At 34.6% G+C, this 20,301-nt stretch overlaps 1 protein-coding gene across 1 annotated transcript; it reads left to right on the top strand.

The window, feature by feature from the left end:
- The first annotated feature begins 5,374 nt into the window (after positions 1–5,374).
- On the top strand, positions 5,375–19,921 carry LOC148279604 (uncharacterized). Its single transcript, XM_088229682.1, has 7 exons — positions 5,375–5,587; positions 10,459–10,617; positions 14,865–14,977; positions 16,549–16,785; positions 17,026–17,177; positions 17,524–17,780; positions 19,176–19,921. The coding sequence occupies exons 1-7, from the start codon at positions 5,468–5,470 to the stop codon at positions 19,509–19,511; spliced, it is 1,374 nt and encodes a 457-aa protein (XP_088085808.1). The 5' UTR covers positions 5,375–5,467; the 3' UTR covers positions 19,512–19,921.
- The last annotated feature ends 380 nt before the right edge of the window (positions 19,922–20,301 follow it).

Here is a 20,301-nt window from a genome sequence, read left to right as displayed (position 1 = left end):
AGTTACTTTTCTCAGTAATTCTGACTACTAACATACGCATAAAAATAGAGACATAGAAATACTTGTAATTTTAAGTAAAACTCTTTTTAATTTCGGTAGGTATGTAAGAAAATAAATATTAAATTTTGTATATATTTGAATGAACACCCAGGCTGAACGGGTTAACGTGTTATGCCTTGTTTAAATCATCACTTTTTGTCTTTTAAGTAAAAAGAAATATTTGTTTTTACCCAAATATTCAAAAAAAAATATATTTTCAACCAGGCGTAAATAAATGCGCTAAATGTAAATCATGTTGTTGTACAGTTGGTTCGAACCTCGGATCTCCGATCCAGAGGCCGTGACACTACCGCGATACCACAAAACAGTTTTAGCCGACTTCATTGTTATTACATATTGCATTATTTTGCAGTAAATCTATTTAAGAAATAATTAATTAGCAATTAGTAGAGTATAAAAGAAATTAAATATCTGTAACTAATTAAATTATGTGCTTCATATTCATGGAAAAATTTCGATAAAAAATATTTATTGATTTAAATTACTGCATTTTTTTAGAATGAAATGTTTTTGTGATTAATAAAAATTTATATTGATAAAAAATCTGTTGTTTTTTTTTGTCAGCTACATGAAGAGGTCGCCCTTATTTTAAATGTCGTCTGAAATTGCACACAATACAGGCAGTGGCGGTATTTCCATAGAAGCCCACAAGCCGGGCTTGCCTGTTAATTTTATTTAAAAATTACCAATTCTGGAACAACGCTTAAAAATAATTCATTTTGTTGCTTAAATTTCGCGCCGCATGAGAATTAGAGACCTGTTCGACGTTGGTAATGTTCGCATCCCGAGATCCGGACCATTTGAAATCCGTGTGGGCGAACGGCACTATGTCTTCTTATCTCGCTCACGCACGTGGGGTTTTTATGGGTCTTTTTTCACGGCGCAATTCGCATGTGATGCTAACAGTAAACTCATAAAATGTTTGTCTGTATATGTCGAGTTTTATATGGGAATCTGAAGCCAGCTTCTTTAGGGTAAATGTAGCAGAGAGCGCCTCTCGTATTTTGTATCGAACGTACTTTACGATTGTTTATTATGCTCTTTTTTACGGAATTTGAAAATTTGAAACAGTTTTTTTTTTAATAAATTGATTAAAGACCCTTACTGATTAAGATTTATAGTAATTCACTAGCATTTTTGTGCAAACGTCATATATAAAATGAGTTCGGAGATGGCCAACGTTCCGTTTTTATTTGCCTATCTACAATGAACCTTTACCTCTATCCTGTATCAATAATAATCTATCATTACTTTATTTATGTAACTATGGGTTCCGATGACTATCTTTCAACGCATGTTATATTATATTGATGTTATTGATAATGGTTGATATCTAGCAATAACTTTTATATAAAATAATATTGTGTTTTCTTTATTTCGTTTATTTAAACAAACTCAGAAAGATTATCTTATGCATATTTTCATAAGATATTGTTATTTGTCATAATATGCCTTCTGGATGCTTTGTAGACTGTACAAGTGTAGTGAAGAAAGCATACATCATGTTTTCACACAAGTGAATTCATAATCATTGCCTTTCCGCACCTAATGGTGCATAGAGCACTGCATCAGTACACAAATCGCAGTGTAACTTGATCATTTTGTTACATGAAGGTAAGATGATCAGTCTTACGCTTGAGGTACCAATCCAGGGACTTTAACATATTCTAGTGAAAAATTAAACAAATATTTCATGTCAACCATGTCGGGAATCGAACCCGAGACCTCTTGCATGGTAGGCGAACGCGCTGACCACTATACTACGAGGCCGTAAGGTAAATTAAAAATATATGCAAATGGGCTTGCCTTACTGGTAAATCCTAGGCACGCTACCGAATGCAGGCACTTATTCCTATTGGAAAAAATGGGTGTTAGCATATATAAGCTCCTGACGTCACTGCAACCTGTGTAGATCTGTTATGACAGGTCCCCTTAAATTATTTCTCGCTTAAGTCCAGGTATTTAAAGAGCCTGGCTACCGTGTGGAGGACGAGAGTTCACATGTTTGCTAAATCTCCCCCTCCGAAGTATCGGGCTCTTTAACATCCTCAGGTTTAACCAGTGTCCCCCCGAGGATGCGGCTTCTTTCGTGTGACATTCAAAATATAATTCAATGGAGCAAACAAAACAAATTATTCTTCAATGCCTCTAAATGTTTTGTAATGGCAGACACAAGAACATCAAAACAATATACTATCGTTATCTCATGGACTGAGTGAGGCTTGAAAGGGCTTCAACGTCCAGAGATCTCGGGGTGATGTTTGACGCTCAGTTATCTTTTAATCTTCATATATGTAGTTAATCTATGTAATGACTCCCTTAAAATGTTTGGTTTTGTTCTTAGAAATGCCAAGATCTTTTCTAACACTCAGATTATGAGGACATTGTACAATTCTTCGGTAAGAAGTCGTTTGGAGTTTAGTTCCATTATTCGGTTGCCACATGAGGCTTGATACTTTGATGGTGAAGAGAAATTTCTGCGCTATCTGTACCAAAAAGAGTGGATATTATCCTTGGCTCTTCTCAACCGACGTTTTGATGGGGATGCTAGACTATCAGTCATTATGGAGGAGGAGGGACGTTCATTTGGGTGTTCACTTCTTCCAGGTGATTGGTGGTCGCATGCATAACTCAGAAATTCTGATGGATGTAGGTCTGTTCGTATCTAATAACTATCTTCGGCAGAGACAGCATCGAGTATTTTACCTACCGTGGGCCTTCCCTTAGGAAAGCACTTTCAAACTTTTGATTGTTCTTTTTACATTTTGTTATATTACTTTAATAACATAACAATCTACTATAATTTGTGATCTATTATTGTATTTATATGATTTTCTTACAGTAATGTTCTAAATATATGAATAAAATAAATGAAATGATATGAAGCATCGCATTTATTTAAAATGTGTGTAGGTGTTTCTTCATCTGCACTGCAGAACCTACATCTAAAAGTTTGGGAAAGGTTTATTCTAGCGCGGTGTTTGTTCAATCTGCAGTGCCCTGAGCGGGCTCTAGTGATAACCCTCACTTGGTTTCGGCCAAGTTTCATTAGATAGCCAAGCTTTGCAGTACCCCTTTAGTAGTTCCTTCGCATGGTGATAAGCAGGTGCTTTTTGCCAGAGCATTACACTCTGCTTCCGACCCCACAAATTAAGTTCGTTACGAGGACCATATTTGGGCAACCCACAGTAGGTCTCTGGGTCTATTGGGGCTGTTCTCAGCTCCCAGCCTCGCCAATTCAATAGTGTAATTAGATTTATTAATCTTATGTAGCATAATACTATCTATATTTTAGAAATATGTGGCTAGTAAAATAATAATGTAACCTTTTTAATAGATTGAGTTTTTCCACTGAAATTTCTTGGTGGAACTGCATTTTAATTATAATAATAAAAATACGTATATAGTTTTATTCCACTTTTATTTATAATTTTTTACCAGTTACCGGGTTTCGTCGTTATTCGTGACCGACATCGTCAGACTGGTGGGAGACTAAACAAATCTCTATGTTTTATACAAGTGCAAGCAGGGGTTGCAAATTATAATTTTATATAATTATGGGAATAAAAGAGTTTAAATTAAAATAATTTAAGTACAAAGTAAAACAATTGTATGAATTTATGTTTTGTTTGAATGCATATAATAAAAACTGGTGAAAATTACATAATTTTATGCAGTTTTATAATGAAAATGTTTTTGAAATACATGTTTTTAAATTTTACTAAAACTAACAGGGGCCGCTATTTGGTAGTTCTATCGACAGCTATGTTCTTTGGCCTGAGGGTAATTAAGAAATTCTTATATATAACATAGACATTTGTTTAGTCTCCCACCAGTCTGACGATGTCGGTCGCGACAAAACCCGGTCACTGGTAAAAATTTATAAATAAAAGTGGAATAAAACTATGTACGTATTTTTATTATTATAATAATGTACCTAAACATGCAATAAAAAATATATATTTTTTTTGTATAAACTATTTTATTTTTTATAATGAGTTCAATAAATTTGTAATAAAAAAATTGTTTTATTTATTTTAAGTTATGTACATTCTTCTTCTTTGTTTATTGGCTTTTTAACCTCCCTAAAGGGGTGTTCTAGCCAGTGTCAAGTTTAAATCATGTATATATATTTTTTTTCATTGTATTATGGATGGATCTCGGTCAGATTCGCCAACCCACACGAGTGCGGCCATATATTGTGAAGACGACGACTTTCAAAAGTTGTACAAATTGCACAAGAATGCATCCGTATTTACAGCGGAATGTATCGCAATCCGAGAAGCTGTCAAATACGCTTTAAGCTCACAATATAGCAAGTTTCTTATCCTGTCGGATTCCCTGAGTGCCTTACAAAAAATCAAATCCCCCCATCTTCATATCCCGAGGACGAACTCTGCGCAAAAACTCGATTTCTTCTTTCCTTATCAGAGGCATCCAATAAAAGCATTTATATGTCTTGGATCCCTAGCCATTGTGGTATTCCCGGCAACGAGAGGGTGGACAAGTTGGCAAAGGAGGCGGTCCATTCCGGGGATCCTGCTTATAGTAATTTTCTACCACTAGGTGATCTCCTCGTTATGACAAAGGAGAAGCAACTTCACACATGGCAAGAATATTGGGTAGCCTCCTCCCAAGCCAAGGGACGACACCTTTTCCAATTGAAACCAAATGTAACAGAAAAGCCTTGGTTCTCCAAAGTGATTCTGAATAAATTTGAGACATCTTCTATATGCAGAATGAATTGGACATTGTTACAATAGTTCTCATTTGTTTAAAATCCATGTCTGGAACTCTGCCATGTGGGAATGTCAGCTTGAGGAGGAAGATCTGAATCATGTTTTCTTTGGATGCCCCATAAATAATTGTTACCCTGAGTTCCTATCTGACCTCTCCAAAATCAGCGTCCAATTCCCTACTAATATTTTAACTCTTTTGTCCCCACCCAATAAACATATATTTAAAATTTTATGTAAATATGTAGCTATAAATGGTATTAAGTTGTAAATAAGTTATATATTATGTAAAGTGTATGTAATATTAAATACTAACAGAGTAACTTGTATGTATAGTACTAACCATGTGTAAATAATAAAAAAAGTATATCTCAAATTTGACACTGGCTAGAACACCCCCGTTAGGGGTGAAAAAAGCCAATAAAAAACTAAGAAGAAGAAGAAGTATATATATATATATATTTTTAAATAATTACCCCGTTTTTCTTTTTAAATGAAGACATAACGAAATATATTTTGTATCCTGGTAATAAATTACACTAAACGTCAAATATTTACTGAATTTGACAGATCGCATCAGTTGAGAAAAGACTAAACAAAAAATAGTGTCGAGGCTCGTAATTCGATATAACTACCTTTATTTCAATCCTCTCAAGTGTAAAATCTTCAAGATGAAGGCGATTTTAGTGTTCAATAACATGAATGATCTCATATACTGGAAATGGAATCACATATTCGTAAAACACGTTTTGAATTTGGCAAAAGGACAGGGTCTAATAGCGGAAGATATGGTATTGTACAATTATTTTTAATAAATTTCTACGATTTTATCTTTTATTTATTATTTCTATCATTTCGTTTAATCAGTAAGACTTGTCATGTGGTTTTAACGCGGCTTTTTTACGTTTTCTATTACAAACTTATTTAGATACTATCAACGTAATACCATTTATCAGTTTGAGAAACCTTCCACACTTCTGCATTTTAATTGTTTGAGAATGCTGTACTTATTAGGTTATATTTCTCGTCAAAAATGAAGACTTTTAAGTGCAGAAATGGTGTGTTGAATTTATGTTTTTCCCTTCTTTAATTCACAGCTTTTTTTTTGTATAGTTTTAAAATTATTTTCTTTGTTTATTTATATTATAAAAGCGCTGACATACTATTGTTTTATTTTCTTTTATTTAGGAAACATACAGTACAGTTACAAAGTTTAATATTTTACACAATTAGACTTGATTCTAATGGACCAGTGAAGTTTCCATATTATAAAGCAATTATATGTAAGGTTAATTGTGAAAGTATAAAAAAGAGAAAGAAAAAGAAAAACATAAATGAAAGTCGTTTAAAAATTAAAATTTAAGTGAAAAAAGGATATTTTAAAGTTTGTAGTTTGTAGTGAGTATTAACAAATGGAAATAATATTAAAAATGAAGAAAATTTGTAAGAGTAATTCAAAATTGAGAATTGAAATAAAGAATGAAAAACATGCTCAGATGTAAAAATAAAATAAAATAGTAATAACATTTAAAAAAAAAGGAAACACATAAATATACACATATTTATTTTAAGGGATTCAAAGAAACGATGAGAAGAATCTTTAAGTGAAATATAAGACAATAAATTTAGGTCAATTTAAAAAACATCTTCAAAATGAATGACACATTATAGTAAGAGCAGCAATTTATTGATTTTATTTACATATATAATATAAGTAACTAAAAGTAGTTTAAAAGTATAAAAACATGCCAATGCAGCAGAGAAAAAAGAAAAAATAAAGAAGGAATAATAAGTATAGCAAGTAATCTTTAAAATTTGAAAAAGCAATATAGGGAGAAGATTTTAAACCAAGAGAAGTCGGTAAAATTTCATTAAAGCGAGTATTATTTATAATATTTGATAATATCTGTATTTAGTAATGATTTTATTTTTTACAAACTAGAGTATTACATGTGTGAATAATGGCTTGCTCCACGCGAAACATTAATTTTAAAGGCGGTTCACAATTATTTAAACTTAACAGAAAGACCTCGGAAAAACAATAACAGATGTTTTAAAACGGGAATGTGACATATTAAACATAACAAATGAATCCAATTCAATTATCTACTTGAATGATGAATCTGCCTAGACTAGATCTGCCTAGACTCATCCTAGACTTCCATATTCCCTTCCCCAAAACGTTTTCCCTCTCTGTTGAAATAAATTTAAACATGAACAACTCCCTAGGGAGAAAATCCAGCCAGTCTGCAAGCATTTGGAATACTCAAACATTGTTGAATTACTACCTGGTAAAAGAATAAGTATAAAAAATTGGAAAATTGTTTTCAGGCGTTGCCTAGTAGGTGATTTGGTTCAGCCGGATGAATCTCACCCACGCGATAAAGGTTTCAGCTCTTTTACTTCACAAAGGTCAACAGATGGAAGAGTTGAGGAAATGTGGATGTTCAAACATGGGCAGAATGGTGAATGTTACACAGTGTGTAAAGCGGCCACTTAAACCAGCCAATGACAGGTCATAAGCCCTGCAAATGCCTAGACTTCCATATTCCCTTCTCCAAAACGTTTTCCCTCTCTGTTGAAATAAATTTAAATATCAGCTTTAAGCTGCTCGCTTAAAATTATTATGATAATTGAAATATCGACCCATTGTATGTTAATGGTTGTCTCTAATACGTATATTTGTATTTATTTATACATTTCTTTTTCTCTTTCTACAACTAACATAATTATATTAACACAATTTTAGACAGTTGGCTCTGAATACAGGTCCAGATGAATCTAAGAACTTATTTGAACTCCAAATACTTCAAACTCGTAGAAACACAGCTGACGTCATTTTTATATAAAAATCATTCTAACAATTTTTACATTGAATCGGGTGGTAGTTCCATGGCTAGCGTGGCAGACTCCCGGATCAGAGGTCCGAGATTCGAACCCCAGTCTACCCCAACTTGATTCCCATTTTCTAGTAGTGAGTTATTTACAACTTCAACAATGTTTGATTATGTCCAAATGCTTGCAGACTGGCTGGATTTCCTCCCTAGGGAGTTGTTCATATTTAAATTCATTTCAACAGAGAGGGAAAAAAAATTTGAGAAGGGAATATGGAAGTCTAGGCATTTACAGGGCTTATGACCTGTCATTGGCTGGTTTAAAAGAAGTATAAAAATTGAAAAATTGTTTTCAGGCGTTGCCTAGTAGGTGATTTGGTTCAGCCGGATGAATCTCACCCACGCGATAAAGGTTTCAGCTCTTTTACTTCACAAAAGTCAACAGATGGAAGAGTTGAGGAAATGTGGATGTTCAAACATGGGCAGAATGGTGAATGTTACACAGTGTGTAAAGTGGCCACTTAAACCAGCCAATGACAGGTCATAAGCCCTGTAAATGCCTAGACTTCCATATTTCCTTCTCAAAAATTTTTCCCTCTCTGTTGAAATGAATTTAAATATTTACAACTTGTTCGAAATGGCCACCAAAATTAAAATATTTATGTAAATTATAAGATTGCTAATATTTCTTTTCTTTAAAAAAATAAAATAAAATTCAATAAGATAGATTGTCCTATCCGAAGCTTGTATCACTTATTAATTTTATATTATACATTATTTAAGTTACCAATCATGAGAAAGCCTCTAATTTGACCTTAAAAATGTATTTATAATTATGTACCTTATAATTTTATAATTGTCTGTCGGTTTTCCAATAAAATAAAATAATTTTAATAAGATGTTCAGTCAAACTCGTTTTGAAATAATGTCAATGATGATTCAACTTTATAAAGACGTAATTAATTCTGTTTATGTCCTCATTAGATTGTACGTCTTCATGATGATCTCAAATAATTAACATTTGATTTCCACTGTAGTAATAAGTATGTTACAATCAAAACGTCAACAATGATAGCAACAATCTTGTTTGAATGATATTTTAATCGGGTTACTTTATTTATTGTAATGTTAGAGTGATTTATTTTGGCTATTTATTTAGTCAGATGCGGAAAATGAAGAAGACTTAGAAAGACATGGCATGATCAAATCCAACAAATATTTGAGGGTCCAAGTCGGATTGGTCGGCCTCGTGGTGTAATGGTCAGCGCGTTTGCCTACCATGCAAAAGTTTTCGTGTTTGATTCTCGAAATTTTTATTTAAATGGGTGTTTTTACACTATAGTCCTTAAAATATAGCTTGATTAAAATGACAGCTGCCAAACTTATGTCACTAGTGATGGGAAATTACTGATCACTGATCATGTACCGATCACAGCGATTTTATCAGTTTTTTCATGCAAATATGAAACTCTGTTCCCAAAAAATTTATACAAAAATGCAAAAACAAGCCTATTAGTGTGTGTAAAACAATTATTCACCAAAAACGATATTTTTACTTTTTTTCATGAACAACATCAAATTAATTTAAGCTAAGAGTTTGCCTACTTAACATGTACCATTTAAAACCATACATACCATACCCAGTGCTGAGACTAGTTTACTTGGGGCTAGTTGACCCAATTATTCAATATGGATTAAGAATATGGGGACTAAGTTTTAAATCTTATACGGATAGAGTCTTGAACTTACAGGTACAAATTTTAAAAATTATCGTACCTGTAAAAATAAAGAATGAGAAAAAAGACAACAATAAAATATTATTTGATTTTGTTAACGTTCTGCCAATTAACAAACAGTGTCAGTATAAGATAGTGACAGATCATTTCCTCGATTGCAATTTTAAATCCAAAATAAACCACCAGATCATGACCCGACAAGTATCGGCACAGCAGCTGATGGTACCACGACAGAAAAACTACTATGGTGACAGAACAATGGGTAGTGTAGTACCAAAACTGTACAATTTAATACCAGCTAAAAATCGTGAAAAAAACCTAATTTCATTAAAAAAAAATAGTCAAAAAATTATTAAACAGCAAGCGAAACTTAAGTGTATAAATATATTTTATTCTTTAATTACTATTAAACTATGTACTTACTTATGAATTTAAAAAAAAAAAATGTAATGTAACCCGCAGACAAGCTTCGGCTTTGCGGGAGCAAAAATACAATTACGTATGTTACTTATTCGTTAAAATGAATACAAATTATTTTTTATTCAATCCATTTACATTTTTAATTTGTCCCATCTCTAACATTTTTGCAAAATGATGTAACCTTGTAAGAACATCGTTAATCATTAGGTTTATTTTAGTTTTAAAGCTGATTTTATATAATTATGTTGATTTATATGTCAAGCATTGTATTAAAAAAATAAATTAACATGCCAGATACTAATGATTTTTTGTGTCAATATTAATCACTCCTTAGACATTACTACAAAGTTATGTCGTCACTTTGTCATTCTAATCAAGCTATATTTTAAGGACTATAGAATATTTCACTTTCACTGAAGCGTAAGACAGATCATCTTACCTTCATGTAACAAAAATGATCAAGATACGCTGCGATTGGTGTACCATTAAGTGCGGAAAGGGAATGATGATGAAAGTCGGAATAATCGGCCAGCATGCATGACTGAGCAATATGGCATTCTATCCTCTCTGCCTACCCTTACGGGGAACCGGCCTGGTCGTTTGTCTGTTTCTTATTCTTATTATGTACTGTTTTTATTATTTGAATAAATGATGGGTGTTTTATGCCTGCAGGAAGTTCAAGAAAGGGACCGAGCCGGGGAACTTAGTCCCGATGTGGTTATTCAGATCTTTTCTCCCATCATCACATCGCAGAAGATAATGAGTTGTCAGTTTGGGAACTCCTACACCTCGGTGCAGTGCAAAGATGGCACAAACATAGTTTTCGATGAGGTATAATCAGTTAATTTATTTATTTATTTGACGGACTTATGCAGTCCATTCTAACGATGGTAATAACAATGTCTTAAAATAGATACAGGCACTAATAAAATAAAATACAACTAAGTAAAATTAAAGCTAGGACAAAAAAAAATTACTACCTCAAGACAAGATCTGATCTATCTTAGTAAATTTTTAAAACTATAAAGACTTAGACCAAAAAAGTCCAGATCTTGTCTCGAGTTTACAATACGTCACAATCGGGACATTGGTGCATGCAAGCCACAGTTTGTGCTGTGTTGATCGAGGAACAGCACATTATTATTTCGCAACCAGCGGATGCCACTTGTTCCAGTAATGATGGTACATCAATGAGGAACTTCAGCCCTACGGGAAATTGGATACAAAAAATGTTTTCTTACGCGGGGTAAAAATTAGAGCATTAAATTGTAACACAAAGTTTCTTGAAAATGTACAGAAAAAATAATAAAAAATATTTTGATAAAAACGCACTACTTTAAATGACGTCACTGGTTCATGTGAATCAACCTATGATCTGAGAGCTATGGAAGATTCCCGGTCTGCTTGTCGCTTCTGGACCAATAGGAAGAACTGAATGAGAATAAGCGGAAATGAACCTCTGATGTTACACGCGGAGTTATTTCAGAAATACAAAACTTTAAAAAATCGTAGCGCCGATAATACGATATATAAAAATAATAAAAAAAAATTTTGACTTAGTTTAACAGTCTATTAACAAATAAAAATTTTTAAAAAAACCACGGAACTTCCTCATTAAGCCATTCAGCAAATTAAACATAAATATGTAGTCAATGTTATTTCTACGTTTTTGTAGACTTGAGATTTTTAACATTGACTCCATTTCTTCGTAAGTGTAGTCTCCCCTCTCGAGGCCAATCATCCATGCTACTTTTCTTAGCAAACTATGTTGCACCGATTCGATATGATTTATCCAGCCTACATAGAAGGGAGACCAGATCACGGATGCATATTCTAAAAGAGGACGAACAAGTGAGCAATATAATGTTTAAACCGTGAACATATTAGTAAAGTCACTAGATGTCCCGCTAACAAAACCCAAGAGTTTTAGTGACTTGTTAATCATAGTATCCAATAGTTAAGTTTACAGTCCATGATAACTCCGAGGTCCTTAATAGACTTGACTACATCTAAATTAATATTTTCTATTTTGTAATCAAAGGAGATAGGTGTTTTCATTCTATAAAAATACATTATTTTACATTTTTTAATATTCAATTCTAGGTAGCTGGCTTTGCGCCACATATTAAATGAATCAATATGTGACTGAAGCAGCAAACAATCATTTGTATTTTGAATAATTTTAAGATTTTTATTGTCGTCGGCAAAGAGCCAAAAACGCGTAAAGGAGAATAAAACGCGTAAAAGCTAAGGAAAATAATGATATTTTTTAAATTTTGCGGGTTTAAAGAATCTGATTGTATTTTTTTATTATGTTGGTATTCATCCCCCTTAAGTATGCTCAAATTTCCAGTTGTATTCATTGTTTACTTTGTCTGTGGCAGCCGCTAAGGTTAGATGTGTTCGGCGTGCTCGGCGATTTTCGCCTTGGCGATCCAGAATGCCGCCACTGGGACAATTGAGCCTTAGTTTCGACGTCATATCTGTAAACCCATGTTTCGTCACCTGTTATAACACGTTTCAGTAATTCTGCATCGTCGTTGACTTCATTCAGTGACACCTGAGCAACTTTAATTCGACGCTGTTTTAGTTCAAAATTTAAAAAATTTAGAATAAATTTTGCTGCCATGTGTTTTATACCCAAAACATTCGAAAAAAATTCATGGCATGAGCCAATCAATATGCTATAATCATCAGCGACTTCTCTGATTGTGGATTGGCGATCGTTCATAACCATTTATTTTATTTATACTTTTACATTGTTCGTATTCTTTTTTTATACATAATAATGTTTTTTTTTTAAATTTTTATTTAACTTTTTGTACATAATGTTATTTGTACATTGGCGGGCTTATTGCCAAATGGCAATTTCTTCCAACCAACCAATAAAATAAAAGTTTTATTTTTAAAATTCAAGTCACAGAACATATTCAATAAAAAAAAAAATGATTAAAAAGATAAAAATATATAAAAATAGAAATAAACGTATTTGTTTATAAATTACCTAAAATCAAAACTATTATTCAATGGAAAAAAGGAAAAAAGCGGAAAGAGGAAAAAGGAAAGGAGGAGAGATTAAGGAAGAGAAAGGAGATGTTTCTTCAGACGTGATTTAAACAGATTGATGTTCCCTCACTGGGGTGTCCCGTGCCGAGGGAAACATTTTACAAATTGTGAAACATGCCTAAGATTAGCTATTTAACAAAGTTAACATAATAATAACAATAAAAAAACCTAATTAATCTAATTAACCTAATTATCATCAACATAATAAACTAAAATAATCATAAAAAACAATCATTTATATAGACCAATAGAACAAATTTCATAAACAGTACACACATTTTACCTATTTGGCTTGATCCACTCATCGATATGTGCGCAACCCACCTCCACCATCCATTTCTTAATAGCAATTTTATACTGTGAGAACTTACTAACTGTCCTAATGGATAATGGAAGTAGATTGTACACTTTAACCGAGTAGTAAGCCAAATCCTCTTTGACCGAAGGTTGTATATATTATTTTATTTTTTGCAGCATCAGGGTGGAGTATCTAGTAACTCTTGTTATCTTCATTCACTTTTTCCACGTTTTCATCGGTTGTTGATGTGCTGGGGCGTCCGGGCCGTTTGTCATCTTCAATGTCTTCATGGCCATCTTGGAAACGCTTATACCACTCATAAACTCTTGTTTTACTCATAGCAGACTCACCATAGGCCTTTGTTAATATTTTACACACTTTGTTACACTTTATTTCATTTTTTTACACAAAATATGATACAAATTCTTTGATCCATTTTTTTCAACAAACGAAAATTGCCGAGCTTACAAAAACACGTATAAGCTTAGTGCCTGCCACAGACAAAGTAAACAATTAATATAGCTGAAAGTTTTAGCATACTTTAGGGGCATGTATACCAACATAATTAAAAATTGACAGTCGGACTCTCCAAAACCGCGAAATAAAAAAAAATTCCCGTTATTTTCCCGTTAAATTATCATTTTACACACTGTAACAATCACCATTCTGCTTATGAGTAGTTGACTTCCATATTAATGTAAGGCATTTTTTAATTTCCCATATATACTTGGAAGCAATATTACATTCGCACACCTATGGTTCCCTCAGTATAATGTATGTATTAATCAAATTGAAAACATACAAAAGAAATTTATAAGGAGCCTGGAATATCGTTTTGGCAACATTGAAAATGATTACGGCGCATCTTTGATTAATTTTAATATAGAATCACTACAAAAAAGGCGCCTTACATGTGATTTAAGTTTTCTTTTCAAAATTCTAAATTATATGGTTGATTCGCCGTATCTTTTACAAAATATTGGTTTTCGTTGTCTTCTTCGCTATACCAGATTAAATTCCCTTTTTTATATACCAACTTGTAAAAACAATAATACCTCGAATTCATTCATCAGACGTACCTGTAGATATTTATAATGGACTCAGTATTGATGTAGACATTTTTGACTGCACGTTGCATTTGTACAGAAAATTTCTTCATCGATTATTTGGGATAGTTGCTGAATGTGCATCTTGAGTGGTTTATGCTATGTATATGTGCCGCATGTAATGTATATGTTTGTGTATGTTTTATATGTGCGTTCATGTGTGTGCGTGTTTGCATAATGTTTATGTCTTTTGCATAATTTATGAAAACTTAATTGGTCTTTTTATGTCAAAAAATTGTTGTTTTTAATACTTATTATGTATGACTGTATGTTTTCTGAATAAAATAAAATAAAATAGAAATACTTGTGGATATGGAGAATGTAAGAATAGAGTAAACTAGTGACATCTGTTGTTGGAAAGAGGAATTTTTTTATACACCGGAAATCTTTTATTGGATGGTTTCCCGAGCTATACAACAGCGAGTATTTATTTTGTATCACAGTTATTTCCAAATCTTTCTGGATTTTTTCCTTACGAGATTGATACCAATATTAGATATTTTTTCAACAAAGATGAAGCTGTTTAGAATATGAAAGTATGGACAGAGCTTATGATCTGTCACCGGCCGAGTTAAGAGATACGAGTTTGATTTATTTTTGTATTACAGTTTGTGGGCTACCTGCTGGTCCAGATTAGCACAGACAGTGTTGGCAATATGCAGAGAGACCTGGCCACTTGTATTAACCTTCTCCAGTACTTCTGTGGTCCTGATCCCTCATTGTGAGTATGTTTTTAATTTAAGTTGCCTGTTTAACTTCTCTCAAAATTGTAATCTTTTTGTATAAATGGATCTCTTTAATATCGCGAAATAAAAACTAATTGCAGATAAAGCATTTACTTTTATACCAGAGCCGCGATTATAAAGGCTATCTACCTCGGTATGCTCTACCGACTTGTCGCCTCGACATTATATGATCGAATCCAACCAATGAATGGCCATGAAAGTTTAGTCCGCGTTCTCTACTTAAAATTTAAAATGGTTCTCATTTATATTTCAAAACGATTTCTGTGATAAAAAGTGGCCTCTTCAAAGCGATTATAAACTCCAATAAATCCCAATTCAAGCAAAAAATGCTCGCCTAAATCTAATTTTTATACAACTTTTGACACCTACCAAGACGGTTTGCTTAAATTTTGTCTATATTTATCTACCAAGCGATTACAAAGCCGGTTCTTTTAACGTCTTGATACGTACACTCAAGAAGATAATAAAACAGATGGAAAAATATAATAACTACATTTATTTTTTATAGTGGCAACATTTTTACGCCTAGATTCTCTTATATGTTTATAGGGCAGAATCTAGCCACATTATCTGTGCATCTAGCCCTTCGTTTTTAAAACTGGCAGTTATGTCAGAATTTAATTTGACTCCTAATTTTACTTATTTTTTCTCTCGTATTTGAAATAGGATTTTAAGAAAAAAATTTGCCATCTCAGAATCATTAAAAAATGAAATAAATTGTAATTTAAACAAAAACCGCTCGACAATTTTTTTTGACACTTAATGAGTAGATACGTGTACCGTGAGGTACTAGACCCGTCGGTACAAACCGATGTACTTACCTCAAAACTGGAGGGTTGGGGGTCAGTAGTGTATCTTCGTAATCGCTCGGGATAATTTACCGGCGTCCTTAGCTTCCCATTGTTATCGCGGCCCAGGGGATAATTATGATACAATGAAGCCTCTCATAAAGATCTGGGACCAATCTGACCCAGTTATATTATTGCGCGCAAAACCCAAATAAGTTTTTAATTTTAGAGCTTTACCCGACAATTCATGTTGTATTCAAATATGATAACGATTTTTCTCCATCACACAAGGTTTCCAAGATACAGACACTTATAATTTCAAACATATTAATACTTTCTCTATTCTTAACTGCACGATATTCAAACATTCTGACTTACCTGGTAACTGCGGGTAACATTTTCGAATGCTTGCCGAGCTGCATTCTCCAGTGGATTCTTTTCGTCATGCATTAGTGATCGTAATTGGTGACCCACAAATATTCCCACTTTCATTTATTGTTTGAGGTACACAGAACCAGGAGTATTGTTTATGGCTTTGACGAAATTCGGTGGGTGATGGAAAAATTCTAAATACATATTTAAAAACGGAATAAAAAAACTACAATAAATGCATCTATTGATACTCATGAGACAAAAATCTTGTTGACCAGTGAGATTATCGAGTTATGATTATGTATTTCTGGGCGAGACCCACAATAGCATTGAGCCGACGATATGCTAAAGATTTATTTGAATAACTTCCGTTTTCCATGATCCAGCCTGAAGCACGAGAAGCAGCGCGCCGGCGCGGACCTGGCCCTGCGCAGCTGGCAGTGGCTGCGCGCGCGCTCGCAGGCCGCGCTGCTGGGCGCGCTGGAGGCGCTGGGCGGCGGCGGCGAGGCGGCGGCGGCGGCGGGCGGCGCGCTGCGCGCCGCGCTCGACGCGCTGCCGCCGCCGCGCCGCGCCGCCCACGCGGTCATCTTCGTCGGCAGCAAGCTGCTGGCCCTGTACTCCAGGTAATCGCACCGACTCTTGCGTTTGTCAAAAATTGGCTAAATATGTCTTGGTTATTTGTATATTACTAGCCGAACCCGGCCACGCTTCGCTGAGGCTTTGTTGAGCGGTTCAGAATAGCACCCCTGTTTTCTTTAGACACTCTGGTAACGAAAGACGAATCAAGTTTGATTGAAATCAAATGCCTTCCCTGATTCAAAAGCCTGTGCGGCCGCTGGTAACTATTATACATTATCTTACAGTCGTGGTGCTGAAGACCTGACTCCCATGGACTTGTTCTTTTTGGGAGTGATGTGCACCGGAGCCGAGCTACAGTGGTCGCGCCGTCCGCCCAGTACGGAGGGAAGCCGATCCCCTAGTCCCAGCAACCGTGATGATGAAGTTGAAGACATCTGTGAGTTCAATGTTCTTATCACAACCGTTAGGGGATCACTTTTACGCTTCAGGTAGCAATACCACCTTTAAAACAAATATTTCATGTTGATCCTACCATTGAACCTAGTACCTCGAGCATGGTTGGCGAATATGCCAACCACTACCACATGGCGTAGTAACATTAGTCAGTTCCAGCAAGCAGTCATGCTCTCGCGCTTTGTAACCAAGTTTAGTACACGCATCGAACTCAACTTCGTTCCTTCTGTTCACCTCCAACTGGGGTGGGAGCTCCTCCACTAATATCCAATAAAATTTTACAAAACTGTTAAAATGACTTCTGTTGATACTTTTCTATCCTATTTCAGTGGAGTGCGGAGACTTCGGCCAAACTCTTTCCTGGACTGTTATACTCGGCACGGGCGCCCCGTTTGTCCTCCTCCTGCGTCGCCTGTCGGCGGGGGCCACCCTGGCGCTGTGCCTGGGCTGCGGAGGCGCTCCCGGCGCCGGCCCAGCCCTGCGCTCCGCCCTCCTCTCCCTGGCGGGTCTGGCCATTCCCCTAGCCCAGGCCAACACGCAGCAGTTGAGGCCTGACCTCGCCAGGTTGGAAACAGCCATGAAAAAGGTCATTATTATTGCTATTGATCGCGCCACTTGCCCGTTACTGGTGGTTCGCGGGATGCGTTATCCTTTATTTGCTTTGCCACAGAACCCTAAATACAATGACTGCAATTACCTACCTTATTCTGGCTTCTGGCACCTTTATTGTTTGGAAGTTCTGTCACGTGGCAGTCAGGATCAGATCCTTTCTTGTGGTCAGGAAGGAGGGGCACTTGATGATTACACAACACAGCGGATTTAATAGTTATTGATCGCACAATAGGTTCTTCGCGATCGCGGTGAGAATATAAAAAAGAACATGTACACACGGTAAATTCAGTTGTTATTCTGGCGCCGGGACAATCTCAGTGCCTACGGTAGGGAAATGCAACATCTTAACCAGGGCCCAGTAGGTAGCAATTAAATTCGAACGCCTCATCCTAGTAATTTATTTATTTATACTTTTACATTGTTTGTATTCTTTTTTTATACAGAATAATGTTCCATCACTGGGGTGTACCGTGCCGAGGGAAACATTTTACAAAATGTGAAACATGCCCAAGATTAGCTATTTAACAAAGTTAACAAAATAATAACAATAAAAAAAACGTAATTAAACCAATTAACCTAATTATAATTAACATAATAAACAATAAAAAAACAAAAATATTCTTAAAAAACATAACCAATTTATATAGACTAATTAATAAAATTCATAAACAGTGCATACATTTTACATATTTGGCTTGATCCACTCATTGATCCGTGCGCAACCCACCCCCACTATCCATTTCTTAATGGCAATTTTATATTTTGAGAACTTACTAATTGTCCTTATGGATAATGGAAGTAAATTGTACATTTGAACCGAGTAGTAGGTCAATCCTCTTTGACCGAAGCTTGTATTTATTTTTTTATATTTTTGCAGCATCAGGGTGGAGTATCTAGTAACTCTTGTATTTGTAACGGAAGGTAGAAAATAATATTTACGTGCGTATAGTAACAAAGTTTTTAGATTAAGTTGTTTTATAGATTTGACATTCAGATTTTCAAATATACCGAGGGAGCTAGTTCTGATTGGGACTCTTAAGATAATTTTGCTATGTATATGGGTGTGTACACATAGAGTTAATGTGGCGTAACCAGCTATGATACGTAAACATTAAGCACTACGTTGATTCTTAATCTAATATTTGAAGTATTTTATTTATTGAATTTCAAACTCGATATAAAAATATTTGGTGTACGCTTTAAACATAATTTTAGGTTACTTATACATGTTGTCCAATATTTTCGCATGTAATGTCAATTATTATGTTGAAATCAACATTACTCGGATTCGATTTGGCAGTCTACATATCCCTAAGTAGAACTGTCGGGCGTTCTTGGGAAAATTTTACAGAAATATAACTGTTTTTAGGTACTGGACACTCTGAAGAAAAATAAGAACCAACCGGACTCTCCACAACGCAAGCTTCAATCTCACTGGGAGGCTTTGAAGAAGAAAACTAGTGACATTATACGCGCGTCATCGTCTGGCGTCAGTTGGATGAGTGCGGAGGCCGCGTTGTGTCCTCTCCGACTAGCGTTGCGAACAGCATACCACTTGCAGTGTGAAGGGTTTTCTCCGTCCGTAGGAGATACGTCCGCGGCTTTCGACGCAGTTCATTCCAGGCTCGGACCGCTGTACGACTTCCTCAGAGTAAAAGCGATGAAGAATTTCTCTCTCACCTCATATCCTTTTGATTTTAGTTAGTTTATATTACACGGTAGTCTCTAAAACTAATCCCCAGCACCACTCGCTCGGATTAGTCTTAGAGACAAAGTAAGGAATGAAATCACACAAAAAAAATACTGGACATTATTGAAAGAGTTGCAATGTTTAAATGTCGCTGAGCTGGTCATGTTGCTCACAGCTCAGATGATAGATGGACGAAACGCCTCCTGTGCTGGCGCCCAGCTCCGCTGGAGAGATGTTGGGAAGCATTCGAAAACTGCGTGAATGCAAATAGCCTATGACCGTTTGGCATAGAGAAAGATGGAGGAGGATTTGAAATTCCTAGAGTTTTAACCATTGAAAAAAAAAGATGATTGGAAATTAAATCAACAGACAGCTGAAATTTGATGAGTATTATTTTAATAGGTTGTCTATTACAGAAAAATACATACGAGAAATATGCATTTTTATTTATCGTAATAAGAAAAGTATAGTTAATTATAAGAAATTATAATATACTAAACATTAATAATGTAGTTAAATTTTTTTTTGTTGCCACTTAAATAATTGATTACTTATGGGTACACCTAATATTATAAATATTTTTTTGGCACTGTACACATTTTGGAAATTGTTTTAGATGATTTACGTTAAATAATTATTTTGTTACAAAAAAATGATTACGTATTTTATTACGATTTGGAAATTAAACATCAATTTTTTTTATTTTTTTTTATTTATATCCCTACAGAGGTGAGGTAGAATTTTTTCAAATTCAGGATTATGGATATTCGAGTGTTTACAGGGCTTATGACCTGTCATTGGCTGG

This window comes from Micrasema longulum, unplaced genomic scaffold (genome assembly GCF_059751315.1).
Source record: "Micrasema longulum isolate JH-2025_06_02 unplaced genomic scaffold, ASM5975131v1 h1tg000695l, whole genome shotgun sequence".
In the NCBI taxonomy this organism is placed as follows: Eukaryota; Metazoa; Arthropoda; class Insecta; order Trichoptera; family Brachycentridae; genus Micrasema; species Micrasema longulum.
Note: the sequence above shows the minus strand (reverse complement) of the source record. Positions and strands in the feature narration are given on the sequence as shown.

Bases quoted from the DNA above. Each gene is read 5' to 3' on its own strand.
- LOC148279604 (XM_088229682.1), top strand. From the start codon at position 5,468: ATGAAGGCGATTTTAGTGTTCAATAACATGAATGATCTCATATACTGG. The intron at 5,588-10,458 runs GTATTGTACAAT...TTATGCCTGCAG, and splicing joins GTCTAATAGCGGAAGATATG to GAAGTTCAAGAAAGGGACCG. The intron at 16,786-17,025 runs GTAATCGCACCG...ATTATCTTACAG, and splicing joins CTGCTGGCCCTGTACTCCAG to TCGTGGTGCTGAAGACCTGA.